Source organism: Oncorhynchus clarkii, chromosome 21 (assembly GCF_045791955.1).
Source record: "Oncorhynchus clarkii lewisi isolate Uvic-CL-2024 chromosome 21, UVic_Ocla_1.0, whole genome shotgun sequence".
Lineage (NCBI taxonomy): Eukaryota > Metazoa > Chordata > Actinopteri > Salmoniformes > Salmonidae > Oncorhynchus > Oncorhynchus clarkii.
The window spans coordinates 51,033,147-51,043,146 of record NC_092167.1 but is presented as its reverse complement, the minus strand read 5'-3'; the positions used below and the strand labels follow the sequence as shown (position 1 = coordinate 51,043,146).

The 10,000-nt window shown below is 44.2% G+C and overlaps 1 protein-coding gene across 1 annotated transcript in view; it reads right to left on the bottom strand.

Annotated features, from left to right (window-relative positions):
* LOC139379518 (endophilin-A1-like) overlaps window positions 1–2,570 on the bottom strand; it is a 38,470-nt gene extending 35,900 nt beyond the window's left edge. The window contains exon 1 of the mRNA XM_071122336.1: window positions 2,487–2,570. Within this exon, the coding sequence (XP_070978437.1) occupies window positions 2,487–2,531 (45 nt within the window). The 5' untranslated portion in view covers window positions 2,532–2,570. The remainder of the gene's footprint in view (window positions 1–2,486) is intronic.
* Window positions 2,571–10,000: the final 7,430 nt, after the last annotated feature.

The following is a 10,000-nucleotide window of genomic DNA, read 5'->3' as shown; positions in this document are numbered from 1 at the left end:
GCTGATGGAAGGAGGTTTTCACTCAAAATCTCACGATACATGGCCCCATTCATTCTTTCCTTTACACGGATCAGTCGTCCTGGTCCCTTTGCAGAAAAACAGCCCCAAAGCATGATGTTTCCACCCCCATGCTTCACAGAAGGAATGGTGTTCTTTGGATGCAACTCAGCATTCTTTGTCCTCCAAACACGACGAGTTGAGTTTTTACCAATAAGTTATATTTTGGTTCCATCTGACCATATGACATTCTCCCAATCTTCTTCTGGATCATCCAAATGCTCTCTAGCAAACTTCAGACGGGCCTGGCGTTGTACTGGCGTAAGCAGGGGGACACATCTGGCACTGCAGGATTTGAGTCCCTGGCGGCGTAGTGTGTTACTGATGGTAGGCTTTGTTACTTTGGTCCCAGCTATCTGCAGGTCATTCACTAGGTCCCCCCATGTGGTTCTGGGATTTTTGCTCACCGTTCTTGTGATCATTTTGACCCCACGGGGTGAGATCTTGCGTGGAGCCCCAGATCGAGGGAGATTATCAGTGGTCTTGTATGTCTTCCATTTCCTAATAATTGCTCCCACAGTTGATTTCTTCAAACCAAGCTGCTTACCTATTGCAGATTCAGTCTTCCCAGCCTGGTGCAGGTCTACAATTTTGTTTCTGGTGTCCTTTGACAGCTCTTTGGTCTTGGCCATAGTGGAGTTTGGAGTGTGACTGTTTGAGATTGTGGACAGGTGTCTTTTATACTGATAACAAGTTCAAACAGGTGCCATTAATACAGGTAACGAATGGAGGACAGAGGAGCCTCTTAAAGAAGAAGTTACAGGTCTGTGAGAGCCAGAAATCTTGCTTGTTTGTAGGTGACCAAATACTTATTTTCCACCATAATTTGCTTTCAAGAGAACTGGTAACTCTGGGAAAAAAAACTAAGTCAATCATGATGATGTCAGTGATCTTCAAGTCGTAGATCTAGAAAGAGCCCCAAGTTCCCAATTTGCAATTCCGAGTATTTTCCAAGTCAGAGCTCGTTTTTTTCCCCAGAGTTCCCAGTTGTCTTGAACTCATTGAAGTCACATTTCCGAGTTAACAGTTGTTTTGACCGTGGCAGAAATCATGCTGGATTGACAGCATGGCCAATGCTGAATGTTTATAATTTTAAGCTTGGAAAAGAGACCCTTAAACCTAGACTTGGGACCACACAGCCATTCCATTGAATAGCAGGCTTGTAGTTGCTTTGCAATGCTTGCAGTTAGTCACTGATTCCTTCCATTGTTGAATTTGCGATTTCCAACTTGTTGTGTAATGTTTTTCTCCAATGGCCGATGAACACCGATACGTTTTGTCTATAATTTCTCTTCATTATTTATTTTTATATGACAAGGACTAAAAAAGATTTGCCAGAAGATTTTCGACTTGATTCATAGTAATAGCTAGCTAAGATTTTGAAAGTATGATGTTGACATGATCAGTCCAATCAAAGCTACTGAACATATAACGTAATTTGACGTCATTTTATCTGTGGCCAATGACCTTGAGCCTTCTTGGATGGGCACTTCTAATGTAACTCTATGGCAGCACCCAAGGGGCTTGAATTTCCAAGCTCTACCCTTAGATTTGACGGTGACGTTGTGTCCCCATGAGTGACTGAACACTGACCCAATCACAGAGCAGCTGGAGAACATTACCAAACCCTACGCTCTGTATTTTCTGCCGGCTGCCCCACCACCACAGAAAGCACTGACTGAAACACCTGCATTTTGGAGTTGCTTTATTCAAGAAAGCAGAAAAAGAGAACCTGACTGTATGCAGCTTTATTAACTCAAATAATATGTTTGTTTTTTTTTACATTGTTTGCAAAAACATGCAAAACAGGCAATCCCCCCCCCCCCCCCCCCCCCCCCAAAAAAAAATGTGAGGCTCTGCCCCACCTTCCCACTGGGCACACAGACACAATCCATGTCTCAATAGTTTCAAGGCTTAAAAATCCTTCTTTAACCAGGTCTCCTCCCCTTCATCTACACTGACTGAAGTGGATTTAACAAGTGACATCAATAAGGGATCATAACTTTCACCTGGATTCACCTGGTCAGTCTCATGGAAAGAGCAGGTGTTCTTTCACCTGGATTCACCTGGTCAGTCTGTGTCATGGAAAGAGCAGGTGTTCCTAATGTTTTGTCCACTCAGTGTACGTTCTACAAAGATACATTTCTCTTTGGAACAGGCTAGCCATGTAGGCTAGTGATGGTATGTTAGGCCTATGGGTATGGGAGCCAGCCACAGATACATAGACAATGTAGCCTAACGATATTGTGTCTTTAACATGTCAATCACAATTCTCTCTCTTTTCCCTTTTTGACAAGTCCACAATGATTTAAGAATACCTGCCATTGTATTCACTGTAGCTGTTTTGATCAGCTATCACCATCGAAACAAAAATAGTCTTACCCGATCGAGGTACCGATAGAGACAGAGAACCGTTAACGGAAACCTACCTGGGTGGCTTTGTGGAACTGCTTTTTCAGCCCCGCGACAGACATCGCTCTAGTTCCACCAGATGTCCACTTGCGTTCACCAAGTAATCCACTATTATCCACCCTCTGGGTTTCAAAACGAGGAATATAATCCGCTTGTCTTTCTTTCTATCTATCGAGTGTTTTGCCGTTGCGTAGACTAGTCTACACTGGTGTCCCCTCGTCATAACAGAATGAATCGCTCTATCCAAGTACAACCAGCGAAATCATTCGGACTGGCATTCCACGCTATCTGGTATCCTTGGGACGTCCATTTAAAAATAAAAAACTTTTTGGCAAATCAGTTACAGAACAAATTCTTATTTTCAATAACTGGTCTAGGAACAGTGGGTTAACTGGCCTAGGAACAGTGGGTTAACTGGCCTAGGAACAGTGGGTTAACTGGCCTAGGAACAGTGGGTTAACTGGCCTAGGAACAGTGGGTTAACTGGTCTTGGAACAGCGGGTTAACTGGCCTAGGAACAGTGGGTTAACTGGTCTAGGAACAGTGGGTTAACTGGCCTAGGAACAGTGGGTTAACTGGTCTAGGAACAGTGGGTTAACTGGTCTAGGAACAGTGGGTTAACTGGCCTAGGAACAGTGGGTTAACTGGTCTAGGAACAGTGGGTTAACTGGTCTAGGAACAGTGGGTTAACTGGTCTAGGAACAGTGGGTTAACTGGTCTAGGAACAGTGGGTTAACTGGTCTAGGAACAGTGGGTTAACTGATCTAGGAACAGTGGGTTAACTGGCCTAGGAACAGTGGGTTAACTGGCCTAGGAACAGTGGGTTAACTGGTCTAGGAACAGTGGGTTAACTGGTCTAGGAACAGTGGGTTAACTGGTCTAGGAACAGTGGGTTAACTGGTCTAGAAACAGTGGGTTAACTGATCTAGGAACAGTGGGTTAACTGGTCTAGGAACAGTGGGTTAACTGGTCTAGGAACAGTGGGTTAACTGGTCTAGGAACAGTGGGTTAACTGATTGGCCACCCAGTAACTATCCTGGAGGATGATTGGCCACCCAGTAACTATCCTGGAGGACGATTGGCCACCCAGTAACTATCCTGGAGGACGATTGGCCACCCAGTAACTATCCTGGAGGACGATTGGCCAACCCAGTAACTATCCTGGAGGATGATTGGCCAACCAGTAACTATCCTGGAGGACGATTGGCCACCCAGTAACTATCCTGGAGGACGATTGGCCAACCAGTAACTATCCTGGAGGACGATTGGCCACCCAGTAACTATCCTGGAGGATGATTGGCCACCCAGTAACTATCCTGGAGGACGATTGGCCACCCAGTAACTATCCTGGAGGACGATTGGCCACCCAGTAACTATCCTGGAGGACGATTGGCCAACCCAGTAACTATACTGGAGGATGATTGGCCACCCAGTAACTATCCTGGAGGACGATTGGCCAACCCAGTAACTATCCTGGAGGATGATTGGCCACCCAGTAACTATCCTGGAGGATGATTGGCCACCCAGTAACTATCCTGGAGGATGATTGGCCACCCAGTAACTATCCTGGAGGACGATTGGCCACCCAGTAACTATCCTGGAGGACGATTGGCCACCCAGTAACTATCCTGGAGGATGATTGGCCACCCAGTAACTATCCTGGAGGATGATTGGCCACCCAGTAACTATCCTGGAGGACGATTGGCCACCCAGTAACTATCCTGGAGGATGATTGGCCACCCAGTAACTATCCTGGAGGATGATTGGCCACCCAGTAACTATACTGGAGGATGATTGGCCACCCAGTAACTATCCTGGAGGACGATTGGCCACCCAGTAACTATCCTGGAGGACGATTGGCCACCCAGTAACTATCCTGGAGGATGATTGGCCACCCAGTAACTATCCTGGAGGACGATTGGCCACCCAGTAACTATCCTGGAGGAGGATTGGCCACCCAGTAACTATCCTGGAGGACGATTGGCCACCCAGTAACTATCCTGGAGGACGATTGGCCACCCAGTAACTATCCTGGAGGATGATTGGCCACCCAGTAACTATCCTGGAGGACGATTGGCCACCCAGTAACTATCCTGGAGGATGATTGGCCACCCAGTAACTATCCTGGAGGATGATTGGCCACCCAGTAACTATCCTGGAGGATGATTGGCCACCCTTGATATGCAATATTGCAACATTACAACCCAATACTTTTGTCTAAAGAATAAGGTAGGCTACTTCAAAGCAAGGTATCTAACTAAGACATGTTTATATATTAAGGCTCAATATTAATGTTTCAGGGGAGATCTATGCACAGCAAGTTATTTGTCAATTAGGCTATTCTTAGAATATGTTTAATGTTGTCTTAATTACATGGCCACTGTGTAATAGAGGGGAAGCCCAGTTTCAGGTGCAGGTCTATTTAGGTTCTACAGTGCCTAGCGAGATCACCTCTAGTTATGTTAAATTATTTGAAATTGTAAACTAGTTAGCCTGTCAGGCAGTATTTAAACTTTCTGATGAAATGTCGCGGTCTCTCTCGGCTGGCAATGGCCCACTCTCACTGGCACACACGCAGCACACACCGACAGGCACTGAAGCGTCGTTCCGATTATGGTTGATATGTAGATTTTTAAGAGTTAATAATATTTAAAAGTGTGCCTTCATGAATTACACGTACATTACTTTTCATGACCCTACAAATCCGAATTTGATAATTTGGAAGAGCGCATCATGTGCATTCAGGTTGGCGCATTTTCAATCTGCACAATCTCGAACAGTCTACTGTCATGCACATATTCACTGACAATAATCAGGAAATTAATGCTCAATCGCCATTGCTATTCAATCTAGATTCCGTCTTCATTCCGCTTTGATCAACCTTTTTTTGCCTCAGTGTGTGAATCTGGGCCGGCGATAGGCTACTTTATTTTATAGAGGGTATGCAATTACCCCCCAAAAAAAGGTGCCGGCATGGCGCTTCGGACATGTGCCGCTTTCTATGGACGTCCCAAGGATCCCTGATAGTACTGACCGGTATTGTGCAGAGACAGCTGTAACGTAGGCACGTCTGTGACGTGTGGTGGCAGTGCGCATGTTCATGAGAGGAGATTGCTGTCTGCGAGTTTGATGGTGCTGAAACAATGTGATTCGGACTGACGATTTTTCTAGATTCTTCCTACATTAAGAGGGACATCGAGTCTTGTGAGCAGTGGTGGAAAGTACTGTACGGACCTGACTAGATCATAAAGGAGCAATTGTCCAGACAGAGGTTTGAGTTTACGAATTGACGGTTTATTGACCCAACTTTACACAGGCTACTGTTTGGCTGTAGCCCACGCCAAATAAATGAAAGAGAACCCACAAGCCAACCGTGACCTTCTCTTGTGAAGGCCAGACGTAAGAGAGAGAACAAAGGCTAAACCTGGTCTTAACTTCCAATGCTCCATCCCCCTGCCCAACCCCCCTCCACGCCACTCCGCCAACCGCCAGGATGCCCGGCATCAGAACATCCCAGGCATTCCTGTGATTGGCAGATAGCAGGTTGATTGGCATGTCGGACCCCGCGGACACTGGGAACTGGTAAGTACAACACAACCACCTACTAGCCGAACACATAACACACAGCTGTCTGTGCCGGTCGCTACAATACTACTTAAGTCGTTTTTTGCGGGTATCTGTACTTTACTCTATTTGACAACTTTTACTCCACTCCTGAAGAAGATATACTTTTTACTCCATACATTTCCCCCTGACACACAGAGGTACTCGTGACATTTTTAATGCTCAACAGGACAGGAAACTGGTCAAATTCACACACTTATCAAGAGAATGTCCGTGGTCATCCCTACTGCCTCTGTTCCGGCGGACTCAATAAACAAAAATGCTTCTTCGTAAATTATGTCTGAGTGTTGGAGTGTGCCCCTTGCTATCAGTAAATAAATAAAAAACAAGAAAATGGTGCTTTCTGGTTTGCTTAATATGAAGGCTGATTTATACTTTTGATACTTCAGTATATTTAAATCCAAATCATTTTACTCAAGTAGTATTTTACTGGGTTACTTTCAATTTTCTATAATGGTAAAGATACTTTTACTCGAGTATGACAATTGAGTACTTTTTCCACAGGAGAGCATTGTTTCTATAACTCAAGTTTATTGGTCACATACACCGTTTAGCAGGTACTAAAGTGCTTATGGTATCAGGTTTCAGGTAAGACCCAAGTGCAGACTGTGTGGAAGTAACGATGTGTATTGTAACAGGGGCAGGCAAACAACAGGTCAAGGCAGGCTGGGTTCGATAATCCGGAGTAGTGGGTCCAAGGTACAGGATGGCAGGCGGGCTCAGTGTCAGGACAGGCGAGGGTCAAAACCAGGAGGACGAGGAAAATAGCGACTGGGGAAAAGCAGGAGCTGAGAACAAAAATGATGACTTGAACAAACAAGATGAACTGGCAATGGACAAACAGAGAACACAGGTATAAATACCCAGGGGATAAACAGGGAAGATGGGTGACACCTGGAGGGAGGTGGAGACAATCACAAGGACAGGTGAAACAGATCAGGGTGTGACATATGGTACTAAAGTGAATTGCTTATATTACTAGAACCTAATAATGGAAATGTCAAACAAGTACACAAGTAATTAACGCACAAAAAAATACAAAAGAAACAAGAAATCAAGAACTGCGAATCCAATTAAATGAAATTAGATTTTTCACATTTTTCACATGCACCGAATACAACCGAATACAACAGGAGACCTTACAGTGAAATGCTTACCTACAAGCCCTTAACCAACAATACAGTAAAAAAAAATATGAGTTAGGAAAACATTTTTTTTTTAAATGAAAGTTAAAATATATATATATATATATATATATAAAACAAGGCTATATATATATATAGGCTGTGTACAAACAGCACTGTAGCAGTAATCAAAATGCAATCTATACATACACTACATGACCAGAAGTATGTGGACACCTGCTTGTCGAACATCTCATTCCAAAATCATGGGCTTTAAATGGAGTTGGTCCCCCCTTTGCTGCTATAACAGCCTCCACTCTTCTGGGAAGGCATTCCACTAGATGTAGGAACATTGTTGCTATAACAGCCTCCACTCTTCTGGGAAGGCTTTCCATTAGACGTAGGAACATTGCTGCTATAACAGCCTCCACTCTTCTGGGAAGGCTTTCCATTAGACGTAGGAACATTGCTGCTGTAACAGTCTCCACTATTATGGGAAGGCTTTCCACTAGATGTTAGAACATTGTTGCTATAACAGCCTCCACTCTTCTGGGATTGTTGCTATAACAGCCTCCACTCTTCTGGGAAGGCTTTCCATTAGACGTAGGAACATTGCTGCTATAACAGCCTCCACTCTTCTGGGAAGGCTTTCCATTTGACGTAGGAACATTGCTGCTATAACAGCCTCCACTCTTCTGGGAAGGCTTTCCACTAGATGTAGGAACATTGCTGCTATAACAGCCTCCACTCTTCTGGGAAGGCTTTCCATTAGACGTAGGAACATTGCTGCTATAACAGCGCCACTCTTCTGGGAAGGTTTTCCCCTAGATGTTGGAACATTGCTGCTATAACAGCCAGCCTCCGCTCTTCTGGGAAGGCTTTCCACTAGATGTAGGAACATCGCTGCTATAACAGCCAGCCTCCACTCTTCTGGGAAGGTTTTCCACTAGATGTTGGAACATTGCTGCTATAACAGCCAGCCTCCGCTCTTCTGGGAAGGCTTTCCACTAGATGTAGGAACATTGCTGCTATAACAGCCTCCACTCTTCTGGGAAGGCTTTCCACTAGATGTTGGAACATTGCTGCTATAACAGCCTCCACTCTTCTGGGAAGGCTTTCCACTAGATGTAGGAACATTGCTGCTATAACAGCCTCCACTCTTCTGGGAAGGCTTTCCACTAGATGTAGGAACATTGCTGCTATAACAGCCTCCACTCTTCTGGGAAGGCTTTCCACTAGATGTAGGAACATTGCTGCTATAACAGCCTCCACTCTTCTGGGAAGGCTTTCCACTAGATGTAGGAACATTGCTGCTATAACAGCCTCCACTCTTCTGGGAAGGCTTTCCACTAGATGTTGGAACATTGTTGCTATAACAGCCTCCACTCTTCTGGGAAGGCTTTCCACTAGATGTAGGAACATTGCTGCTATAACAGCCTCCACTCTTCTGGGAAGGCTTTCCACTAGATGTTGGAACATTGCTGCTATAACAGCCTCCACTCTTCTGGGAAGGCTTTCCACTATCAATGAATTCTCTGAGAGTCCCTTACACATTGCAACTGAGAACCTTTATAGCAAAAACGCACATAACCAGACAGCATTGGCATAATTTATCGTTCAGCTCTGTCTCCTAAACTATGTCCTTTTCTCAAACTCAGAACCATAAACAAATCCTCCATATCAACAGGCATATATCAAATCCATCCTATCTTGACAAGATCACAGAGACACATTGACTGGCACACAGACATTGTGGAGCCAAGAGATACATGCTTGACCTCTCCCCTCTCTGCGGCCCAAATAACTTAGTCCTGACAGAGAACAGATACTGCAAACCCGCCACAGTATTATACAAACACATTCTGATGAGAAGTAACTTACAAACATATGATGAATATAAAACATCTATGTTACCAACTAATTCTGATTATTCCCCAACACCCCCCGTACCCAAAATAATAATTAAAACAAGTGAACCCCCCTAATACCCAAAATAATCATTAAAACAAGTCACCCTCCCCTTAAGCCCAAAATAATAATTACAACAAGTGACCCTCCCCTTAAGCCCAAAATAATAATTAAAACAAGTGGCCCCCCGTACCCAAAATAATATTTAAAACAAGTGAACCCCCCTAATAACCAAAATAATAATTTGAACAAGTAACCCTCCCCTAATAACCAAAATAAAAATTAAAACAAGTGACCCTTCCCTTTTAGGTCTTAGATATGTCGTTTCCCCTTAGGTCTTAGATATGTTGTTTCCCCTTAGGTCTTAGATATGCTGTTTCCCCTCACGTCTTAGATATGCTGTTTCCCTTAGGTCTTAGATATGTCGTTTCCCCTTAGGTCTTAGATATGTTGTTTCCCCTTAGGTCTTAGATATGTCGTTTCCCCTTAGGTCTTAGATATGCTGTTTCCCTTAGGTCTTAGGTCTTAGATATGTCGTTTCCCCTTACGTCTTAGATATGCTGTTTCCCCTCAGGTCTTAGATATGCTGTTTCCCTTAGGTCTTAGATATGTTGTTTCCCCTCAGGTCTTAGATATGCTGTTTCCCCTTAGGTCTTAGATATGTCGTTTCCCCTTAGGTCTTAGATATGCTGTTTCCCTTACGTCTTAGATATGCTGTTTCCCTTACGTCTTAGATATGCTGTTTCCCTTACGTCTTAGATATGCTGTTTCCCTTAGGTCTTAGATATGCTGTTTCCTTCCTCCTGTCGCCATGGCAAGAAGGTTGTATGTTCGCAGACCAACATGGACAAGAATAGGGGTGGAAAGATCAAATC